The sequence below is a fragment of the Erythrolamprus reginae genome, chromosome 13 (genome assembly GCF_031021105.1).
Source record: "Erythrolamprus reginae isolate rEryReg1 chromosome 13, rEryReg1.hap1, whole genome shotgun sequence".
NCBI classification, from domain to species: Eukaryota; Metazoa; Chordata; class Lepidosauria; order Squamata; family Dipsadidae; genus Erythrolamprus; species Erythrolamprus reginae.
Genome location: NC_091962.1, coordinates 342,780 through 366,848, shown reverse-complemented (window position 1 = coordinate 366,848; position 24,069 = coordinate 342,780). Strand labels below are relative to the sequence as shown.

Here is a 24,069-nt window from a genome sequence, read left to right as displayed (position 1 = left end):
TATGTGTGTGCTGCATGGTTTTAAATGATGGGGTTTTATATGTTTTTAATTAGATTTGTTTCATTGTAATATTGTTTTATTATTGTTGTGAGCCGCCCCGAGTCTTCGGAGAGGGGCAGCATATAAATTTAATAAATAATAATAATAATAATAATTATTATTATTATTATTATTGATAAACTAATAAAAATTGACTGTCAATCAGACCAGTTGTGGCTGCAGCAGCTTGAATGACTTCTTAAGAAGCCATTCCCAGCACCGCTGGTCAAGGGCTCTATGCTGACTTCCTGAGGGATTTGTCAGTGTGGTTCTGATCTGGTTCTGATGGAACCAGACTCCCCAGGCAACGTGGGTATCAGGAGTCCCTGCAGAGCACAGGGAACTCCATGTCGCCACGGCATATGGCCACACCTGCCCCTTTTTTGAGATTTAGTCCTGGGAAGTCCCCGCCCCACCGGGGAGAAGAAGGGGTTGAACAGCTACCTCACATGGAGAAACCACAGTTTAGGATTCCTGCTATCTTTGCAATTGAGCTGGGAGATCCTCAACTGGTTGGCAGCTCAACTGGTCTCGTTCATTGCTTAGATCTTGCACTAACCACAATTCGATCAGCAATCACTGGACAAAGGAATTCATATTCTGCGCTCCTCTCTTCCTTTCTGCTTCTTACCCGGAAGATACAAGGCACGTCTTTATTGTTGGCGTGGATGACATCGGAGGCCAGGACAGGAGCCACGGAAAACTGCTCATCCCTGTCGCCAGGATAAAATACAGTGGTTCCTCATGATACGAACCCCTTGTCATACGAACTTTTCGAGATAAGAACCCAGTGTTCGGAATTTTTTTGCCGCTTCTTACGAACCTTTTTCACCTTACGAACCTGCCGCCAGCCGCTGGGATGCCCCACCTCCAGACTTGAGTACCTCCCGTTTTTTCCCACCCTGTCCTGCACCTTTCTCCCCTCTTGATCTCCATGGGTCCCTCCTGTTTTTTCCCATCCTGTCCTGCACCTTTCTCCCCTCTTGATCTCCATGGGTCCCTCCTGTTTTTTCCCACCCTGTCCTGCACCTTTCTCCCCTCTTGATCTCCATGGGTCCCTCCTGTTTTTTCCCACCCTGTCCTGCACCTTTCTCCCCTCTTGATCTCCATGGGTCCCTCCTGTTTTTTCCCACCCTGTCCTGCACCTTTCTCCCCTCTTGATCTCCATGGGTCCCTCCTGTTTTTTCCCACCCTGTCCTGCACCTTTCTCCCCTCTTGATCTCCATGGGTCCCTCCTGTTTTTTCCCACCCTGTCCTGCACCTTTCTCCCCTCTTGATCTCCATGGGTCCCTCCTGTTTTTTCCCACCCTGTCCTGCACCTTTCTCCCCTCTTGATGAAGGTGCAGGACAGGGGTGGGAAAAAATGGGAGGAACCCATGGAGATCAAGAGGGGAGAAAGGTGCAGGACAGGGTGGGGAAAACGGGAGGGGGAAAAAATCCTACCTTGTTCCTTATGAAGAGCGACAGGGGTCCTCAAACTTGGCCACTTTTAAGATTTGTGGACTTCAACTCCCAGAATTCTGGCTGGAGAATTTTGGAACTTCACAAGTCTTAAAGTCACCAAGTTTTTTAAAAAGTTTTTTATTTTATTTTATTTTCCAGTAGAGTGAGAGAGTTGTATGACCATTACAGTACCAACCCACTACTGGCTCCCCTCCTCTCTGTGGCAGCCCCTCAAGTACTAGAGAACTGCTAACAGGTCACCCCTTCTTTCCATTAGACTAGCGATAATCAATTACTGCAACTGTTCTTCCTGTGTTTTAGTTTACAGGCCACCAATAATCTCCGTCGTTCTTCTCTCCACTCTTTCTAGAGTCCCAACTTCTTTTTAGTATCAGTGAGTAGAGAAAATGGCTGCAGCATCATAGAGTTTGGGAACTTCCACCCTAATCTGGCCCATCAAATTTGACACAAGCTTCAGGTTCCTCTAAGCCACCCTACGAAAGATAGCTGGGTTTGCCGAAGATAACTAACTAGGCAGCCAAAAATCTAACCCAGAGTTTCTCAACCTTGACAAATTGAAGATAGGTGGACTTCAAATCCCAGAATCCCCCAGCTGGCATTCTTTAAGATGGTTGGACATCAACTCCAAGAATTCCCAAGCCAGCTTTCCTTAACCTATATGGACTTCAACTCCCAGAATTCCCCAGCTGACATTCTTTAAGATGGTTGGACTTCAACTCCCAGAATCCCCCAGCCACCATTCTTTAGATATATGGACTTCAACTCCCAGAATCCCCCAGCCACCATTCTTTAGATATATGGACTTCAACTCCCAGAATCCCTCAGCCAGCATTCTTTAGATATATGGACTTCAACTCCCAGAATTCCCCAGCCGACATTCTTTAAGATATATGGACTTCAACTCCCAGAATTCCCCAGCCGACATTCTTTAAGATATATGGACTTCAACTCCCAGAATCCCCCATCCAGCATTCTTTAAGATACCTAGACTTCAACTCCCAGAATTCCCCACCACGGATATACTCACCGCATATCTGTGACATGCATGACACCCACTGAGATTTTCCCTTCTGAGGCGTCGAAGAGGAAAATCTTGAAGTCGCTGATGACCACGAAGGCCTTTTGCCAGCCCTTCCTCACCCCAGAGGGCTTGGGCACCTTTGGAGAAAAAGAGAAACAGGCAAATTTGCTTTCCCCAGAATAGCAGGTGCAAGCCCAGGAAATATTTTCATTCCCACAGGGCAGAAGATCAACTCAGATGGAACATGGAATGTAGAATAACAAGGGTCCTTGGAGGCCTTCTAGTCCAACCCCCTACCCAAGGCAGGAGATCTGTTGACATTCCGGACAAATGGATGCCCAATATTTCCTTAACAGCCTCTAGTGTTGGAGAACCCACAACCTCCGGAGGGAAGCCATTCTACTGTATTGTTTTCAGTCATGTTACTTCATGCTTACTCCTACCCAGCCTTGGCTCTCTTAGTGGTGTCCCATCCAGGCCAAGCCTTAACTTTATTTCAAAGCCAACCGAACTTTGGATTAAAATTCGGAAGTTGGAAAAGTGCCATTTCCAAGATCTGCCCTATTGCAAGGTTAGGAACCTAGTCTCTTACCGACAAATACCCCTCAAAGGCAGTGCCGGTCCCTTTTACCGGATCCACCCCCAGGGTTTTCTGCAGCTGATCCGGGGGCATGGGGCAGATGGAGGCTCCGGCCGCACAGGAGACGTGGCAGACAAAGTTACAGGCTAAAGAAGAAGAAGGACGAAAGGTGAGGAAAAAAAAATATATTTTCTTGGTGCGTTTAAATATCGTAGCCCAGGGATGGCAAAACCACAGCAAGGGTGCCACAGGTGGCAAGTGGTGCCATACCTGAGGGCACGTGAGGCATTGTCCTATGTCAGCTCCAGTGGGTTGGCCAGCTGATTTTCGGCCTTCTTTTCGGCCATTTTTGCCCTTCCCAGGTTTCAGGAAAGCCTCCTTAATCCTTGGGATGGCAAAAAATGTCCCAACAGGCCTACTGTAATTCCAGAGGCTTCAGTGAGGCCTGTGCACATATGCGTGGGAGGCAGTGCAAGGGCTGTGTACACGTGCAGGCGGTATGCATTGCATTATGAGTGTGGGCATGCATGCGCAATAGTGTGAGCACACACCCTTTTGACACCCAAGCCAAAACAGCTTTGCTATCATTTTCACAGCCCTTGCAAGAAGAGATGGCCCAAAAATTAGAGGGAGGCTGGTAGACCTTCTTCCAACCTGTGTTTTTCAACCACATCAACTTTAAGATGTGTGGACCTCAAATCCCTGAATTCCCCAGTCATTTGTTTTGTTGCTTGAAATGGCCCTTTAAGAAGTTTGGACTTCAACTCCCAGAATTCCCCGGTCAGCCACGGTGTTGGCTGAAATGGCCCTTTAAGATGTGTGGACTTCAACTCCCAGAATTCCCCAGACAACCCTCATGTTGGTTGAGATTGCCCAAAACTTTTTGATGTAGATCGTAGCTAAGCTGTAGGCATAGAACCAACTGGAGCAATCCTACTTTCCTTGAGCTATGGTCTGTTGTTCTCCTGCAATCAAGTTAAATTGCTAGTCCTCAAGCACCAAAATGAAAATGTATCCAGCAGGAACATAAACAGATTGCTGTTATAGAGTCTTGGCCTGTGTTTTGAAGCCTCTGGAACGCCTAATGGCCCCCTTTCCTTGCTCCCCCTGCCATATTTTGTGCCCCCAAAGGTGCCACTCACCCTCACACGCCAGACCTTGCCGGACCAGCCCGACCATCAGCGATGTGCAACGCATGCATTTGGTGGGGGCCGAGAAGCTGACGGTTTTGAAGCTGTGCGTTTTGGGCTAGGGGAAACACAAATGGGGAGAAATTTTGGTGAACGTTTCCAATCCATGCCTGTCTTTGCTTTGCAGAAGAAAAAAACGACAACTTTTCCATTTCCAACTTCCACAATTTAAGCCCTAAGTCTTTACCTTGAGGGATGCTGAATGGCTGCTCTCAGCAAGGTGGGCTCCTGCCTGTATGAGGAAAAAACAGAAAAGTTATAGGGGAGCAGAAAACAGAGAAATTGAAATCCTCCATGCTCTGTGTTTTGCTTGTCTTTTTTCCCAGGTTCAAAGGGGAATCTCTTCCTGTGCTCCTCTGCCCACATTTAGAAACATAGAAACATAGAAGTCTGACGGCAGAAAAAGGCCTCATGGTCCATCTAGTCTGCCCTTATACTATTTCCTGTATTTTATCTTAGGATGGATATATGTTTATCCCAGGCATGTTTAAATTCAGTTACTGTGGATTTACCAACCATGTCTGCTGGAAGTTTGCTCCAAGGATCTACTATTCTTTCAGTCAAATAATATTTTCTCATGTTGCCTTTGATCTTTCCCCCAATTAACTTCAGATTGCGTCCCCTTGTTCTTGGGTTCACTTTCCTATTAAAAACACTTCCCTCCTGGACCTTATTTAACCCTTTAACATATTTAAATGTTTCGATCATGTCCCCCCTTTTCCTTCTGTCCTCCAGACTATACAGATTGAGTTCATGAAGTCTTTCCTGATAGGTTTTATGCTTAAGATCTTCCACCATTCTTGTAGCCCGTCTTTGGACCCGTTCAATTTTGTCAATATCTTTTTGTAGGTGAGGTCTCCAGAACTGGACACAGTATTCCAAATGTGGTCTCACCAGCGCTCTATATAAGGGGATCACAATCTCCCTCTTCCTGCTTGTTATACCTCTAGCTATGCAGCCAAGCATCCTACTTGCTTTTCCTACCGCCCGACCACACTGCTCACCCATTTTGAGACTGTCAGAAATCACTACCCCTAAATCCTTCTCTTCTGAAGTTTTTGCTAACACAGAACTGCCATTGCAATTTGGCCCCAACCAACATTTATGATCAGTCCTTTGCTAATTATTTTGCCCCGTCATTTATTTAAACTATGCCAGCTGGGCAGAGAGTGAAGAAAAAGGGGTCAGGAAGAAAACAAAGGGATCCCCCCCCCCCTTTCTGTCTCGGCTTTTGAGTTGGGTTTTTATTGTATACCCTGCATTTAAGAAGTGGCAGAGAAAATAAGAGGAATACAGAATATTAGAATAGAATTCTTTATTGGCCAAGTGTGATTGCACACACAAGGAATTTGTCTTTGGTGCATAGGCTCTCAGTGTACATAAATATATATATACCAGGGTGATCCGACATAAAAAAACATATAGCCCCTCCCTGGTACAGAGCTGGAGGGATCAAGGTCTGGTGGCTCAACTGCTAACTCTCTGCCTTACAAGGCAGAGGCTGCCAGATCGAATCCCAGTAAGGAAGGGTGTGGCTAGCTGATGAGGCCAGAACAAGGCCGAAATGGTACCATCCTAGTCTCCCTTAATTTCAATATTTCAGCTAAAAACATTTGATACATATAGAATATAGTTGTTGGCTATGAATAAATTAACTGCCTTGAAATGGTCCTGGGTTGAGCCTAGAGGCAAAAAGGAGCTGTGACGTTTCTTCAATATACCAGGGTGATCCGACATAAAAAAACATATAGCCCCTCCCTGATACAGAGCTGGAGGGATCAGGCCTGGTGGCTCAACTGTTAATTCTCTGCCTTACAAGGCAGAAGCTGCCAGATCGAATCCCAGTAAGGAAGGGTGTGGCTAGCTGTTTAGTGAATCCTGCAGGGGGTTGGACTCGACTACCCTGGCTGTCCCTTCCAATTCTATGATTCTATGATGCCCACCGAGGTTTCCAACAAGCCAAGTCAATGGCAGAAGTTGGATTTGTTTAACAACCATGAGAAAAAGTTGAAGATTAAGTGTACAGTAAATACTTCAGCCTCTATTTAAGGATTTATTTTATTTGTTTATCCATTAGATTTCTTTGATGCCCAACTCGCCAACAGGTGAATATGAAACTCTGTCCTGTTAGATTTTGGTCATAAGCCAAGGACTCACTCTATAGTGAAAGATCTCTCCATTCCAGGCAGGACTTACGTTGGAGCGGAGGCTTCTCCTGCCCTCAGGGTGCAGCTGAACCTCCTCGGACGGTCTCCGTGCCTCCTGGGAGTGGGGGCTGCTCCCAAAAGCGATGGCGTCTTTCTGAAAAAGAAGACAGGCCTGGTTGCTCATCTAGCATCTGGATTTGGGTCATACAGATTAACAGAGTTGGAAGAGACCTTGGGGGTCATCTAGTCCAACTCCCCACCACCACCCAAGCAGGAGACCCTACACCATTTTATTTTATTTTATTTTATTATTTTATTTTATTATTTTATTTTATTATTTTATTTTATTATTTTATTTTAATTAATTAATTAATTAATTAATTAATTAATTAATTAATTAATTTGATTTGTATGCCACCCCTCTCCGTAGACTCGGGGCGGCTCACAGCATACAATAAGACAATTCACAACAAATCTACTAAATTTAAAAAACATTTAAAAACCCCATTATTAAACCAGTCATACACACAGTCACACCATACATAAATTATATAGGCCCGGGGGAGGGAGGGGGAATGCCTCAATTCCCCCATGACTGATGGCAAAGGTAAGTTTTAAGGAGTTTACGGAAGGCAAGGAGGGTGGGGGCAGTTCTAATCTCCGGGGGGGAGCTGGTTCCACAGGGTCGGGGCCGCCACAGAGAAGGCTCTTCCCCTGGGACCCACCAGACGACATTGTTTAGTCGACGGGACCCGGAGAAGGCTGACTCTGTGGGACCTAATCGGTCGCTGGGATTCGTGCGGCAGAAGGCGGTCCCGGAGATATTTCTGACAGGTGGCAGTCCAATCTCCTCTTGAAAGCCTTCAGGGATGAAGCTCCCACAACTTCTGTTCCATGGGTTGATTGTTTTCACTGTCAGAAAATTCCTCCTAATTTCCAGGTTGAATCTCCCCTCGATCAGTTTCCATCCATTGTTCTTTCTCTGGTCTTCGGGGGCTTTGGAGAATAGCTTGACCCCTTTCCTCCTCTCTGTGGCAGCCCCTCAAATATTGGAAGATGCTCTCATGTCTCCCCTAGTCCTTCTCTCAGGGTGTCCAGGGGGAAAGCATTTTGAAATTCTCTGATATTTCCCTCACATTTCCCTGTAACTTGCGATCTAGTTAAAGCACGGTCGTAGATGACATCATACCAAACGGCTAAGCCATGGAGAAATATCAATAGTTGAGGAAGCAAGTTATTATCACAGTTATGTTTATTTTTGCAGTTTGTAAAAGTTTGTTTTTTCCCCTGATTTATTCTGTTTTTTCACGAATTCCCTGATAATTCCCGAACCACCAATTTCCCTGATAATTCCCTGATTTCCCTGTGTTTCCAGGCTTGCTAGTGTTGTGGTTGGCTCTGGCCCAGCTCCTGCCCCAGGGAATGGGGAGGTGGATGCAAGGGAAAATTCAATATGTCACAGGCCTGTGTTATTGCCGACAGAGTCAGTTCAGAGTTTAGTTTCCTCGGACGAAGAAGAAGGTGGGAGTGACTCGGAAGAGGGGGGCTTGGCACACAGCCAAGGCAGTCAATCTGCCTTATCTTCCATTGATTTAGATGATGACGTTTTGGACCCACGCAAGCGCAGAATTATGCGTAGAAAAGACGAAGTAAGAACATATTACAGGAAATAAGGGAGGCCACCTGTGTTTGGGTGGGGCTCCAGTAATTAGGGCTGCTGCTATAAATAGCAGCATGTGGGTTTGGCCGTTGTGGAAGAATATCTGATCGGAGTTCGTCAGGAATCCTGTGTCTCCTGGACTTTGTTGCTTTTTCACGCCTTGAAAAACAAGCAGAGCAACGTGTGTGTGTGTGTCTCCCTTCGTTGGAAGAAGAAGGGGTGTGAAGTTTCTTCACAGCTGCTAGCTAAGTACTTAATGACTGCTTAAGGGAAATTGTACAGACTACCCGGTTGTTTTGGGGCGAGTGCTCTTTGCAATACAAAAAGAGTGCTTAGTTTATTTTGAATTTTGGGATAAAGAACATAGTTTTGAATTTTCAAACGTGTGTGTGTCTGAAATTTGTACCCTTGAATTTTCGGGAGGCTCCTATCAGAGAGCCCGGCAGAACAGCTGGATACCGTGTTCTCTTCACTAGACTAGCCAGGCCCAGTTCCTGCAACTGTTTATCATATATTTTAGTCTCCAGTCCCCTAATCATCCTTGTCGCTCTTCTCTGCACTCTTTCTAGAGTCTCCACATCTTTTTTAAAGTGTGGCAACCAAAAGTATGTGGATCACTAACGACTCTTCTGTGGAATGCCGCACATGCCCCAAATCTTAGCAGGTTTTCTTCTCTCTTGCTCAGGTTTTTTTTTTGAGGCCACAATATAATTATTTTAAATTTTTATAAAAAGGGTCTCCCCCCAATTCTGTGCCAGGATTAATAATACACTGCGTGTCCCAAAACACGGTACATTCATTCATTCATTCATTCATTCATTCATTCATTTGCATTGTATTATTTGTGACGATTGCCAAAATTTAATTTTTAAGCCCATCCACTCAAATTTCAGTCGATGAAAATAATCAACAGGAAGAAAAAATATTTTCTGGAGGTATCTAAAACACAGAGAGCCAAATCAAATAATCTGAGCTGAAGTTTAACACTGTCTGCAATTAGAGAGTCTTCTATATGCAGATTAAAACAAAATTTTCAGGCATTCCCTTTTTAAAATGCAAAATAATAGTATTAATTAACCTTTAGGCTCCCTTTACTCTCACTAGGATATAACCTACGACAGTGTTTCTCAACCTTGGCGGCTTGAAGATGGGTGGACTTCAACTCCCAGAATTCCCCAGCCAGCATTGCTGGCTGGGGAATTCTGGGAGTTGAAGTCTACCCATCTTCAAACCGCCAAGGTTGAGAAACACTGTCCTAGGAAGAGCATTTCTCTAATTCTCCTGCTTGAGCAGAGGGTTGGACTACAAGACCTCCAAGGTCCCTTTCTCCTTTATTCTGTTTGATTAGGTGACTAAAATTAGAATAATAGAGTTGGAAGGAGCCTTTGAGATCATCTAGTCCAACCCCAAGCCTAGGTAGGAAACCGTACACCACTTCAGACAAATTGTTATCCATCATCTTCTTAAAAACTTCCAGTGTTGGAACATTCACAATTTCTGGAGGCAATTTGTTCCACTGGTTAATTGTTCTAACTGTCAAGACCATGAGGACTTATTCCCACTGTCACTGTAGATTAAAATTACAGCATATTTTTCATTTGACTTTGAGACAAATTATTATACAGATAGTCCTTGATTTACAACACTTCATTTAGTGACTGCTCGAAGTTACAACAACAACAACAACAAAGATGACTGTTTTTCACACTTTATGACCCTCACAGTATTCCTCAGGGTGGTGTGATCCGAATTCAGATGCTGGGCAACTGACTCACATTTACGATAGTGACAGTGTCTCTCGGGGTTGCGTGATCCCTTGGCTGACCAACCAGCCAGATTCACTTAACAACGGTGTGACTAACTTAACAGCTGCCTGATTCACTTAACAACGGCAGCAAGAAAGCTCATAAAATTGCAAAGTTCACTTAATAACTGTTGTGGTTAGCTCTGGCCCAGCTCCTGCCCCAAGGAATGTGCAGGTGGATGTGGGGGAAACATCCACATGCCGCAGGCCTGTTTTGCTCCTGATGGAATCTGCCGATGAAGCCTCCTCGGACCAAGGAAGCGTGAGTGACAGGGAAGAGGGGAGTTTGGCAGACAGCCCAGGAGGAGATCAATCATCTGTATCATCCCTGGATTCTGAACAAGAATTAATGACACATCCACGCATGCGTAGAGTGATGCATAGGAGACAACAACTGAAGGATTATTATAAGAGAAAATGAGGCCACCTGTGGTTGGGTGGGGCTGCTGTAATAAGTGCTACAGATAAAAGTGCAGCTTGGTGTTTTAGCCTCATGGCAGTTTATCTGATTCATTGTTTCGTCAAGATTGTGGTTTTTGTGCTGTTCAAGATTGTGTGTGGACTCTCTGGACTTTAGAATTGGACTCAATTTCCCAGTTATTGGGTGAGTAATTGGATTGCATTTACCCTGTGCCTTGTGTGTACCAGAAAATCCCTTTGACATTTGAAAAGGGAGCTGTTTCTGTTTTTCTGTTGATAAAAATTTTGGGTTTTCCTTTTATCGTGTGGTGTGTATCTTCCTGGACTAATTACTCTTTAATTACGGGTGATTGAAACACGCCGGCAGAACAATAACTGACTGGCTTAGCGACAGAAATTCTGGGCTCAATTGTGGTCGTAAGTCAAGGACTAGTGAAAACTTACGCTGGTGCTTTGGAAGAGGAAAGCAATCCGTGGCGTTTGGGACTTGATACCTGTTAAGAAAAAGAGAGAAAACATAGAACAGTGATGGTGAACCTTTTTTTGGCTTGCGTGCCAAAAGGGTGTGTGCGTTTGTGTGCTAACACACGTGCACATGGCCACACTCATTCCCTCCCTCCCGCATGCCCACACACAACCCGTGCTGCCCCTGCGCATGGGCACAATTCCCCTCCGTCTCTGCCCATGCGCGCAGGCCTCACTGAAGCCTGAGGGGGTGAAAAAATGGGCAAACTGTGATAATAGTTGAATATAAATTATAAATAATCGACGACAATAAAAAACTGATCAGTATTCCCCACTTTCTGGAAGAACAAAGAATGGAAATATGTAATCTTACAAGTCTTAGAGTCTATAACTAGAAATGAATAGACAAATTGTTGTTAAAACACAACTAGTAAATGATCAACAAAATGAATGAAAACAAAAACTACCGTATTTTCCGGCGTATAAGACGACTTTTTAACCCCTGAAAATCTTTTCCAAAGTGGGGGGTCGTCTTATAGGCCGGATACTGCGCCCATTCCACAGCCGCGGGCGGGAGGAGGGGGGGGAGCGGACCCGCGCTCACTTTCGGCTCCGGGGACTGCGGGTGGCTATGGCGCCGAAAGGAAAAAGCGCTGCTGTTGCTGCTGTCGCTGCCGCCTGAGGCGGCAGCACTCGAATCTGCCGTGGTGGAAAATCTGGAGGCAGGCAAAGATTTTCCACCACGCCAGATTCGAGTGCCGCCGCCTCAGGCGGCAGCGACAGCAACAACAGCAGCGCGTTGTTTTTTTATTTCCCCCTTTGGTTTCTCTTCACAGGCGGGAGTTCGGGAGGCAAGGGAGCGCTCGAGGAGACAGCGTCTTGCGGCATCGCTCAGCAACTTCTTTTTCCTTTCGGCGCCATAGCCATCCGCAGTCCCCGGAGCCGAAAGTGAGCGCGGGTCCGCTCCGCCCGCCCGGTTTGCAAGCGGCGGAGATCCCGGGCTGCTTGGCCGAGCGGGGCTTCCATTCAGGACGGGGGCAGGAGGGAGGGAGGGAAGGGAAACGCAGCCCTTTGCCTCAACCCGCCGGCTCCGGGGACTGCGGGTGGCTATGGCGCCGAAAGGAAAAAGAAGTTGCTGAGCGTCCCTTCGTCATAAACTCAACGGGAGGCGATGCCGCAAGACGCTGTCTCCTCGAGCGCTCCCTTGCCTCCCGAACTCCCGCCTGTGAAGAGAAACCAAAGGGGGAAATAAAAAAACAAGGCGTCGGGCGAGCGCCAACCGATTCCGGAGCTCCCTCGCCGGCTTCATCGAAGCGCTGCTATTGCTGGACGACGCCACTCCCGCCGCCGGCTTTGCTGGGGTGGAGCGCCACTCCCGGCGGCAGGAACTGCGGGGGGTAGCCGGCGTAACGAGCCCTTGCCACAGCTATCCGCCGCTTCTTTGTTCTCCGCCTTGCCTCCGCTACTCCCGCCGCCGCCTTTGCCTCTTGCCCGGCGGGGAGAGCAAAGGCGGCGGCGGGAATAGCGGAGGCGAGGCGGAGAAGAAAGAAGCGGCGGATAGCTGTGGCAAGGGCTCGTTACGCCGGCTACCCCCCGCAGTTCCTGCCGCCGGGAAGCAGCCCCTTTACATTAGCGGTGGCTGCAACGGCACTGGCGATGCGGCCGCTAGCCGCTCCGAGCGGTGTGGGAACGCCCACCCCTCTCACAGTCTGGTCCCGGGCTGACAGTAAAGGGGCTGCTTCCCATCCTCCTGCCAGCTTGCTCAGAAGGAAACCTTCTGAGAAGGAGGATGGGAAGCAGCCCCTTTACTGTCATCCCGGGACCGGACTGTGAGAGGGGTGGGCGTTCCCACACCGCTCGGAGCGGCTAGCGGCCGGATCGCCAGCGCCGCTGTAGCCACCGTTGTGGGAGGAGCCTCAGAAAGAAAATAAGAGAGAACAAGAGAGAGAGAGAACAAGAGAGAGGGAGAGAGGTGATTCTTGAAGCATATGGTAAAAAGCACCCAAATAATAAGAAACACACCCCCCCAGCCCACACCTGTGTTTGAAAAGAATAAAAGAGAAAAAAAACCCAGCCCTCAACTGGTTTTGGAAATGGTTCGAGTGTGTATACACACACACGTAAGGGGGGGAGAGAGACAGGGATGGAAAAAGAGGAGAAGTGAGAGGGAGAAGGAATGAGGGAAAAAGGGAGGAAGAGAGAGAAATGAGAAACATGAGAGAGAAAAGGGGGAAAGACAGGAGAATAACCCAGAAATGAGACAGTGGTATAAATTTGAGGAGGGATGATTGATGATTGACTGTATTTATAAGGGGATGTTACATGGGATTGTATATATGAGGGGGTTATTTGTGTGTGTGTGTGTGTGTGTGTGTGTGTGTGTGTATGTATGTATTTATTTATTTATTAGATTTGTGTAATTTTGGTTGGTGGTGTGCCCCAGGATTTTGTAAATGTAAAAAATGTGCTGCGGCTCAAAAAAGGTTGAAAATCACTGCTCTAGCAGGTGGTAAATCAGCACTCCTTTTAACTGACAAGGGACCCATTTCCCAGACTTTGATCATTTCCCCAGGTATTTTTGTACCTACTTGACCAACATTATTAGTGGTTGCAAAATTGAATGTTAAACTGGATGCATTTATTTCTGCCTGTTTGTATTTGTTCTTATGTTTAACCATTGAAAATGTACTTTTCCTCCAAAAAGAATCATCTTTCCATATTTCTTAGGCAACATTTTAAAATAACTTTAAAAGCTGAGGTCATATTATTCACCCTGCTCTGTATCATAGCACACTGCACAGTACTGAAAATTGGCAGGGTCACTAATTAAACCCGACAAGTTAAAATCTGTTTAAGTGACATTGCAAGAGGATAAAGACAGAAAGTGCGGAAAGAGGAAAAAATGGATGGGCTGTTTGGATTGCCATATCATGATATCACATACAGATTCTCATTCCATAATAGATTCTCACATAGGTGTCAGCATGCTGCATGTTAGACTGAAAGATACCTGCAGAATAGATGGTAGGAGAAAGAAAAATAGCCAGGTTCACCTTTTTGTGTTGACAAATTATGATGAGTTATAATAATAAACTTAATTGTGGTGAGGAGAAATATGAGAGGCAGACAAGACAGATAGACAGAGACATATGGAGAGATAGACAGAAGAGTGCTCCCACTTGGCTCTCTCTCTCTAAATAATTCATTCATAATTTTAACAATAAGATCTTCATCATTAGTAATTAAAATATTGTGTTATCATGTTCAGAAATGATTTTTTTCTCAATGCAAGTACATCATAGACCTAGACTCAGTCAGGTCTATGATGTACAGAAGAGGGGTAGTCTTATACGGCGAGTATATCTCAAATTCTATATTTTAACTGGAAAAGTTAGGGGGTCGTCTTATACGCCCAGTCGTCTTATACGCCGGAAAATACGGTACTCATAGATAATATAAACATAAAGTTAAATAAGAATGAAATTTACTTAAATGAAGGATTAGTTGGCTGTAAATGAAACATATATATATATATATTGGATATTGTAGCCTAGTGGATAATTCTCTGCCTTACAAGGCAAAGGTTGCAGGTTCAAGTCCCAGTGGGTATGGCTAGCTGATGAGGCCAAAATAAGGCCGAAATAGATCTATCCTAGTCTCCCTTAATTTTCAAATTCAGCAAAAAAACATGTGACACATACAGACAGAATTGTCGGCTATCAATAAAATTAATTGTCTTGGAAATGGCCCTGGGTTGGGCCAAGAGGCAAATAAGGAGCTGTGATGTTCCTTCAATACACCAGGGTGATTCGACACAAAAATATGTAACCCTTCCCTGGTGCAGAGCTGAAGGGATTGGATACTGTAGCCTAGAGGATAATTCTCTGCCTTACAAGGCAAAGGTTGCAGGTTCAAGTCCCAGTGGGTATGGCTAGCTGATGAGGCCAAAATAAGGCCGAAATAGATCTATCCTAGTCTCCCTTAATTTTCAAATTCAGCAAAAAAACATGTGACACACACACACACACACACACACACACACATATATGGTAATCCAAGAGAAAAACATATAGCCCCTCCCTGGTACAAAAACTGAAGGGATCAGATCTGGTGGCCTAGAGGTTAATTCTCTGCCTAAGCCCAGGATCAAATCCCAATAAGAGTATGGCTAACTGATGAGGCCAGAATAAGGCCGAAATAGCGCTATCCTAGTCTCCCTTAATTTTAAAAATCCAGCAAAAGCATGTGAGATATACCGTATATATAGCCACTGTGGCATATTGAAGGAACGTCACAGCTCCTTTTTCCCTCTAGGCCCAACCCAGGGCCATTTCAAGGCAGTTAATTTATTCATAGCCAAAAAACTATGTTCTGTATGTATCACATGTTTTTGCTGAATTTTTAAAACTAAGGGAGATTAGGATAGCGCTATTTCAGCCTTGTTCTAGCCTCATCAGCTAGCCTTACCCTTACTGGGATTTGATCCTGGGGCTTCTGCCTTGTAAGGCAGAGAATTAACCTCTAGGCCACCAGATCTGATCCCTTCAGCTAAGAACGCCTCTAACTTAAGAACTTTTCTAGATAGGAACTGGGTGTTCAAGATTTTTTTGCCCCTTCTCAAGAACCATTTTCTACTTAAGAACCCAAGCTCAGAAAAACGTCCCAGGAAATTTGAGAGCAGCATGAAGGCCTGGCCAGTTTCCTGCCATTCCCCCTTTAATTCCGGCCATCTTGGGCTTTTCTGGGCTGCCAGAGGAGCCTTTCGGTGGCGCTTTTGTGGATTTTTTTGATTCCCCTCACCCTACATTCTTCCTTCAGCAGCCACTGTCCTCCTCCTCTTCTTCCTCCTCCTCCTCCCACCCAAATTCCGAGCTTTTATTTCTTTCCTAATGGGTTTGCACACATTATTTGCTTTTACATTAATTCCTATGGGAAAAATTGCTTCTTCTTACAATCCTTTCTACTTAAGAACCTGGTCACGAAACAAATTAAGTTCTTAGGTACCACTGTACTTTTCCCCCTTATCTGTGTACTGTGTGTATTTTTGTGCGTATTGGTCATGGGTTTTTGTCTTTTATATACATACATATATAAATATGTAAATAATTTTCAATAAAGATTTTTTTATAAGAAACAAAGGACAAACCAGAAGTTTTGAAAAACAGACTACTGGTTTGCCCGTTGTGAAGCTTTCCTGGAGGGGTCTGTAATATGGTAAATGATTTAGCTTTACTAGATAAATGGTGAAAGCAATGGAAACTGCAGTTTAATGTTTCCAAATGTAAAATAATGCACTTGGGGAAAAGGAATCCTCAATCTGAGTATTGCATTGGCAGTTCTGTATTAGCAAAAACTTCAGAAGACAAGGATTTAGGGGTAGTGATTTCTGACAGTCTCAAAATGGGTGAGCAGTGTGGTCGGGCAGTAGGAAAAGCAAGTAGGATGCTTGGCTGCATAGCTAGAGATATAACAAGCAGGAAGAGGGAGATTGTGATCCCCTTATATAGAGCGCTGGTGAGACCACATTTGGAATACTGTGTTCAGTTCTGGAGACCTCACGTACAAAAATTTTTTGACAAAATTGAATGGGTCCAAAGACAGGCTACAAGAATGGTGGAAGGTCTTAAGCATAAAACGTATCAGGAAAGACTTAATGAACTCAATCTGTATAGTCTGGAGGACAGAAGGAAAAGGGGGGACATGATCGAAACATTTAAATATCTTAAAGGGTTAAATAAGGTTCAGGAGGGAAGTGTTTTTAATAGGAAAGTGAACACAAGAACAAGGGGACACAATCTGAAGTTAGTTGGGGGAAAGATCAAAAGCAACGTGAGGAAATATTATTTCATTGAAAGAGTAGTAGATCCTTGGAACACTTCCAGCAGACGTGGTTGGTAAATCCACAGTAACTGAATTTAAACATGCCTGGGATAAACATATATCCATTCTAAGATAAAACACAGGAAATAGTATAAGGGCAGACTAGATGGACCATGAGGTCTTTTTCTGCCGTCATTCTTCTATGTTTCTATGTTTCTAAGCCTCTGGAGGGCGAAACAGCCTTCCCCAAGACTGAAAATCAGCTAGCTAGCGCACGTATGCTTATAAGTATTCTTATTTACTTATTTACTTACTTATTTATTTGCCGCCCAACTCTCAGGAAGATTCTGGGTGTCTTACATCTTTTTTATAGTGTGGTGACCAAAACTGGATGCATTACTCTAGGCGTGGCTTTACTAAGGCTTTACAGAGTGGAGTTAGTACCTCCCTTGATCTTGATTGGATCCCTCTGTTAATGCAATTTAGGATTGCATTGGATTTTTTATCTGCTGCTGCACATGGCTGGCTCCTACTAAGCTGGTTGGGAGACCCCTGGGAGCCTCAGGAGGCTTCAAAGACCACCAGCAGACCGATGAATACCCGAGCCCGAGGAAATCCTTCAAAACTTTTGGACATCCTCGAATACAGCTCATCCGTTTGGAACCCATCTCAGACATTAACACCCTTGAAAATGTCCAAAGATACTTCACCAGAAGAGCCCTTCACTCCTCCACTCGAAATAGAATCCCCTACGAGACTAGACTTTCAATCCTGGGCCTAGAAAGTTTAGAACTAAGACGCCTTAAACAAGATTTAAGTATTGCCCACAAGATCATATGCTGCAACGTCCTGCCTGTTGGCGACTATTTCACCTTCAACCACAACAACACAAGAGCACACAACAGATTGAAACTTAATATTAACCGCTCCAAACATGACTGTGAAAAATATGACTTCAGTAACCGAGTTGTCGAAGCGTGGAACTTATTACCGGACTCCATAGTGTCATCCCCTAACCCCCAACACTTTACCCTTAGATTATCTGTGGTTGACCTATCCAGATTCCTAAGAGGTCAGTAAGGGGCGAGTACAAGTACACTAGAGTGCCTTCCGTCCCCTGTCCTATTGCTCTCCTATTTCTCCTATACCTTTCTTCTATTCCTATATCTCTTCTATTCTTTCATTGATATGTTCTATTCCTATATCTTCTCTTCTATTCTTTCTTAGATATATTTTACTATGAGTATCTCCTCTATAACCTTCATCAGGTATTTTACTATGTGTATATAGATATATACCCACTAAAACCCTCATTGTGTATTGGCCAAAACAAATAAATAAATAAAATAAATAAATAAACTTGCATGAGGGGCAGAGGAGATCTCGGAGCGGGGGCACCCAGCGGTCATCCAGACTGGCCTCTTACCTTCTAAAGAGCGGGCCTTCAGTTCCCCTTTGGTCTTTTCCAATTCCTGACGCAAAGTCCGGTTCTGTTGCTCGGCCTCCTGCAACTGTCTTTGGGGGAAAGCCACGAAGGTGGGAAGAGAAAGAGAAGGCTTAGCTGGGACCCACCCGGGACTCCCACTCCCAATCCTGGGGCCACACTGAGGTTTTTGGCTCAGATGTTGAAGGGAGCTTGGAAAAGTTCTCCTCCCCCCGCTCCTTTCCAGTCCCCGACTTACAACGGAGCCCAATTTTCCTGCTGCTAAGCGAGACAGTTTTTGAAAATGAGTTTTGACCCATTTTTCGGATTCCACCATTAAGCGAATCGGTGCAGTTGTTCAGTTAGTCACGTGATTGTTCAGTGAATTTGGTTTCTTCATTTGTCAGAAGGCCGCAAAGGACACTGCGACCGTCACAAATGTGAGTCAGTGGGCAAATGTTCCAGTGTTGACCCCATGGGATTCGGGAACGGTGAGAGGGGGACCCAGGGGGAGAGGGCAGGGGAGCTTCACCCACCGTTCCAGCCCCAGGTGGGCCACCTTCAGCCTCTCCAGCTCTGTCTGGACGCTCTGCTTGGCCCAGATCTCGGCTTCCAAGGCCGACTGCAGCTCCAGCTTGGCCGAGGCCTCCACCTTCTGCAACCGCCGGGCTTTCCAGAGGGTGTCCTGCGGGGGGAGAAGGGTGGGTGGGATGGAGGGGGGTGGGTGGTTTGGGGGGCAGGCTTGGTCCTTTGGGGGGGAGGGGGCAAAAGGGCCCCAGTTGTCCCTTGAAGGAGCTTTTGGGGGTAGTGGGGAAAATGGTGGAGTGGGCTGTTGCTGGGCAACAAAAGGTTTGCCCTGCAGGTGGGAGGGGCACATCCATGGGAAGACTGATTGGGAACGGGAGGGAGGAAGGAAAGGAAAGAAGAAAAGGAGGGATGAGAAGCAAGGAGGGAGGGAAAGGCAAAAAGGAAATAATGAAGGAAGAAGAGAGGGAGGGAGGAAAGAAAAGAAGGAAAGAAAGGAGGGAGAGAGGAAAGAAAAGAAGGAAAGAAGGGAGGGAGGGAGGGAAAGGAAGGAAGGAGGGAAAGGCAAAAAAGAAAGAATGAAGGAAGAAGAGAGGGAGGGAGGAAAGAAGGGAGGGAGGGAAAGGAAGGAGGGAGGGAAAGGCAAAAAGGAAAGAATGAAGGAAGAAGAGAGGGAGGGAGGAAAGAAAAGAAGGAAAGAAGGGAGGGAGGAAAGAAAAGAAGGAAAGAAGGGAGGGAGGGAAAGGAAGGAGGGAGGGAAAGGCAAAAAGGAAAGAAGGAAGGAAGAAGAGAGGGAGGGAGGAAAGAAAAAACGGAAAGAAGGGAGAGAGGGGAAAGAAGGAGGGAGGGGGTGAGGAGGAAAAAGAAGGGAGGGGCGAATGGGAAAAAGGAAGAAGAATGAAGGAAGATGAGAAGAAGGGAAGAAGGAAGAGAAAAGGGTAAGAAAAAAGGAAAGAACGAAGCAAGACGAGAGGGAGCGAAGAAGGAAGGAACAGAAAAAAGCAAAGAAGGAAGGAAAGTTAGAGGGAGGGAAAGAGGAAGGAAAGAAGAAAAGGAAAGAAAAGAAGACAGGGAGGAAAGGAAGGGAGGGAGAGGAGAAAAAAGAAGGGCTGGTGCAAAGGAGAAAAGAAAGAACAAAGGAAAAAAGAGGAGGGATGAAAGAAGGAAGAGAAAAAAGGAAAGAAGGAGGGAAGGGAACCAGCCTCTCCCACCTTTTCTCTTATGTACTCCCCTACCATCACTCCTCCCTCCCCCAGGGCCCTCTTACCGGGGTCTTGGGGCCCGGGCTCTGGGCCCCCGCCTGCTTCAGGGCCTCCATCTCGTCCATCATGCGAGTCGCCATGGCCTGCAGGTACCCCCGGGACTCTTTCTCATCGCTCACCCTGGCGAAGGGGCAGAAGGGCACAGAACGTCAAGGGGACCCACCTGGGGGGCTGCCCACTCCTTTAACGACCACCCTGTTTAGTGACAAACTGTGATGGCTCGCTTGCATCCTGCACAATTAGTCATGGACCCAGAGGGCACGGAGACAATTAGTCACGGACCCGGAGGCGCGGAACAGGCATCCTGTTTTCCTGGCACCTGAGACTGACAGCGAAGAGGACGTGGTGCCAGAGACTGAAGAACAACCAGGGCCTTCTGCACCTCCTGAGATGACTGACTCAGGAGAAGAGGAGGAGCCTCTTCTTGATGCTAGGGTTCGCAGGGCCTCAAGAAGGCATGAGTGGTTATTCAGGAGGTTTACTCGTGAGTAGCCCTGCTGACTAATGGGCCCCGTCAGACGGTGTAACACACTGCTTCTGCGCAGAGAACAACGTGGTTCAATCTGGCATCTAGTTTCAGCTTGTGATTCAGAGAGAAATGTTCTTGACTTTGGGAGGAGCTCTGGGCTTCTAGCTAACTTCTGAACGTCTCCGCTTCGGAATATTATTCCAGCTGGAATAATTGTATTGTCGCACTTATCTCTTTCTGGGAACCTAGCCAGCTGATAATCATACCTATAATCATTACAGCGGAGCCGTTAAAAGACTTTAACTGTAAATACTTCTTGTACATATAAAAATCTTTTATTATTTAAACCCGGTGGTGATTTCTGGGGGGCTCAATGCTGGAACAGAACACAAACCTTCCAGTCCCAAAGGTGGTTGAACCAACTTCCATTCATTTCCATAAGGCCTAACTAAAATTATAATTTCTTAGATAAATGGTGAAAGCAATGGAAACTGCAGTTTAATGTTTCCAAATGTAAAATAATGCACTTGGGGAAAAGGAATCCTCAATCTGAGTATTGTATTGGCAGTTCTGTGTTAGCAAATACTTCAGAAGAAAAGGATTTAGGGGTAGTGATTTCTGACAGTCTCAAAATGGGTGAACAGTGCAGTCAGGCGGTAGGAAAAGCAAGTAGGATGCTTGGCTGCATAGCTAGAGGTTTAACAAGCAGGAAGAGGGAGATTATGATCCCGCTATATAGAATGCTGGTGAGACCACATTTGGAATACTGTGTTCAGTTCTGGAGACCTCACCTACAAAAAGATATTGACAAAATTGAATGGGTCCAAAGACGGGCTACAAGAATGGTGGAAGGTCTTAAGCATAAAACGTATCAGGAAAGACTTCATGAACTCAATCTGTATAGTCTGGAGGACAAAAGGAAAAGGGGGGACATTATCGAAACATTTAAATATGTTGAAGGGTTAAATAAGGTCCAGGAGGGAAGTGTTTTTAATAGGAAAAGTGAACACAAGAACAAGGGGACACAATCTGAAGTTAGTTGGGGGAAAGATCAAAAGCAACATGACAAAATATTATTTTACTGAAAGAGTAGTAGATCCTTGGAACAAACTTCCAGCAGACGTGGTAGATAAATCCACAGTAACTGAATTTAAACATGCCTGGGATAAACATAGATCCATCCTAAGATAAAATACAGGAAATAGTATAAGGGCAGACTAGATGGACCATGAGGTCTTTTTCTGCCGCCAGACTTCTATGTTTCTTCTATGTTTCTATAATTTCCCTCCCAGCTGATATCTCTCAACATCTTGCTCTGAACTACAAAACCCAGAATCCCCATCTGGGCTCCTTTAAGAGAGAAGAAAAGACACTCTGCTTATCCTCAGTGGTAACCTTGCCAAGTCAAACTCCAGAGGGGATTCCCTCACCACTTCAAAATGTCGGCGATCTGAACCTCCCAGTTGGCGAAGGCGGTTTTGTGGAATTCAAACGCGCAGCTCCCTGGTCCCGGGTGCGAGGCGTCGTTCCCCCGAGAATCCACCTATTGCAAGAAGCAGATTGACATCTTTAAAAAGCTGTTGGAGTAGAAGTGGGGAAGGGGATACAAGCAGGAGTGGGGTATCCTGGGTTCAAGTCCCGCTCAATCCAAACAGCTCAGCGGATTCTGAGCCTAGCCTTCCTCACAAGGTTGTTGTTGTGGAACAAGGTGGCAGGCAAGCGCCCCATTTTATGCTCCTGGAGAAAATGAATGGGGGATGGGGGGATAGGTAATTTGGGGAAATCATAAATTTCCTGGGAAGAGTGGTGCGGTGGCCTGGAGGTGGAGTTCTCGCCTCACAATCAGGAGATTGTGAGTTTGATCCTCGGTAGAGGCTTTCTCTTTCTGGCCACACTCAAACTATATCTCTGCTAAACAAAACTCCACATTGGCAACAGGAAGGGCAATGGGCCAGTAAAACACTCCATTCATTTGCCCAGCTCCATTCATTTGCCCAGATTCCATCCCACATCCCACATGGAATGTTAAAACACTCCATTCATTTGCTAGCTCCATTCATTTGCCCAGATTCCATCCCACATGGGAATGTTAAAAAGTTCCTCAGAATTCGATACATATGTACCAGTAGTGGATTCCTACCGAAACGGTAAAGGATACCGCAACGGTAGTAAAAGTTGAGCTGTGCGTGCAACTTCAGGTGTCTTGTGGGTGCTTATGCACATCCCAACATGTTTTTGCTTCTGCACATATGCAGGAAGCACAAAAAACCACCAAAATCTCGCACGTACATGCATCCCCCATGAGAGTCTGCTTCCTGCACATGCGCAGAAGCAAAAACACACTCGGGCACATGCACATGCAACGCACCCAAAGCTCCATGCACAGGTAGCAGCTGTAGGAGCAATCTGCCCCTGATGTGTACCTGGTCACCAGAAGGCCGAGGGCTGCAGCTGTTGCTCGTGGCCACTTGGCCTCCTCTGTTCAGCTCCATATTTTCGCACCTAGGCAGAAAAAAAACCCATTCACAACACTGATGGCCCTCAACTTACGACCGCAGTGGATGGGGGTCTTCAAGATCTCCAACCTTGGCAACTTTATCATTTTTTTCTAGAAATGTTTATTAATTTTCAAATATATTTTCAAATAGACAAATAAATACCAACAAAAGACAGACAACAGCAACAACAACAAAAAATTGTGATATCAGCAAACATTCAGTATTTCTGCATTGCTACATCAGATATGTCATTAAATCCTATAATAATATACAGTAGTACCCCTAGATACGAGTATAATTCGTTCCAGAAGGGAGCTTGTATGTCGAGCAACTCGTATCTGGAACAAATGGCTTTAGACTTTGTTTTTCCCCTCTGAGATAACCAAAAGCAAGGATTCTTGCGCCACCTAGTGGACGCTCGGCTCGTATCCCGAATTTGAGCTCGGGTCTGGAACAGAAATTTCTCTCCCCTCGTGGCTCGTATCTTGAAATACTCGCAATGTGGAGCAGCTCGTATCTAGAGGTACTACTGTACACATTAATTAATTACAGTAATATTTATATTATTTCATACAATCACAAAGTCCCTATTCAAATCATTCATATTTACATATTTATATTCTTTATTTTACTAATCATTATATATCTTTTGTGATCTTTTTATTTCTGTTTCTTAACTCAATCCATCTGTGCTTCTTTGCCCATATTTCATGATCCTCGGAATCTTTTTGGCCCCTTAATTCCATCGTCAGTTTATCCCTTTCAGAACAATTATATATTTTATTAATTACTGCTTTTTCTGAGGGGATTTCTGTATTTTTCCAATATTGGGCGAAGGTAATTCTAGCCACAGCCGTAATATGTAATATTTTTCAGCTTTACTACAGTGGTACCTCGGTTCTCGAACACAATTCGTTCCAGAAGTGTGGTCGAGAATCGATTTGGTCGAGTACCGAATTAATTTATCCCATAGGAAATAATGGAAATGGGTTTAATTGGTTTCCAGCCCCTATTTCCTTTATTTCCTATGGGATAAAGATCTGAGGTCTAAGCACTCCAAGCTGTAGGAAGGGTGGAGGCAGCTGCAATACTGGCAGTTTTGGGGGGGGGGGGGCCTCCTTTCCTCAGTGGTTCGTCTTATAGCTGTAGACAGCTACACCAACTTTCTCCTTCCCGGCGCCGGCGGCAGAGGCTTTCCTTCAAGCAGCAGCAGCGCCGGGAACGTCACATGAGAAAGGGAAGCCGATGACGTTCCCAGAGCTGCTGCTGCTCGAAGGAAAGC

At 45.5% G+C, this 24,069-nt stretch overlaps 1 protein-coding gene across 1 annotated transcript in view; it reads right to left on the bottom strand.

Moving 5' to 3' along the window:
- CDC42BPG (CDC42 binding protein kinase gamma) overlaps positions 1 to 24,069 on the bottom strand; it is a 118,777-nt gene that overhangs the window by 27,037 nt on the left and 67,671 nt on the right. The window contains exons 16-27 of the mRNA XM_070766526.1: positions 22,713 to 22,791; positions 21,720 to 21,832; positions 19,826 to 19,940; positions 18,570 to 18,718; positions 18,037 to 18,125; positions 10,770 to 10,819; positions 6,491 to 6,595; positions 4,482 to 4,526; positions 4,247 to 4,352; positions 3,117 to 3,250; positions 2,531 to 2,661; positions 671 to 752 (exon numbers count right to left, since the gene is read on the bottom strand). Of these exons, the coding sequence (XP_070622627.1) occupies positions 671 to 752; positions 2,531 to 2,661; positions 3,117 to 3,250; positions 4,247 to 4,352; positions 4,482 to 4,526; positions 6,491 to 6,595; positions 10,770 to 10,819; positions 18,037 to 18,125; positions 18,570 to 18,718; positions 19,826 to 19,940; positions 21,720 to 21,832; positions 22,713 to 22,791 (1,198 nt within the window). The remainder of the gene's footprint in view (positions 1 to 670; positions 753 to 2,530; positions 2,662 to 3,116; positions 3,251 to 4,246; positions 4,353 to 4,481; positions 4,527 to 6,490; positions 6,596 to 10,769; positions 10,820 to 18,036; positions 18,126 to 18,569; positions 18,719 to 19,825; positions 19,941 to 21,719; positions 21,833 to 22,712; positions 22,792 to 24,069) is intronic.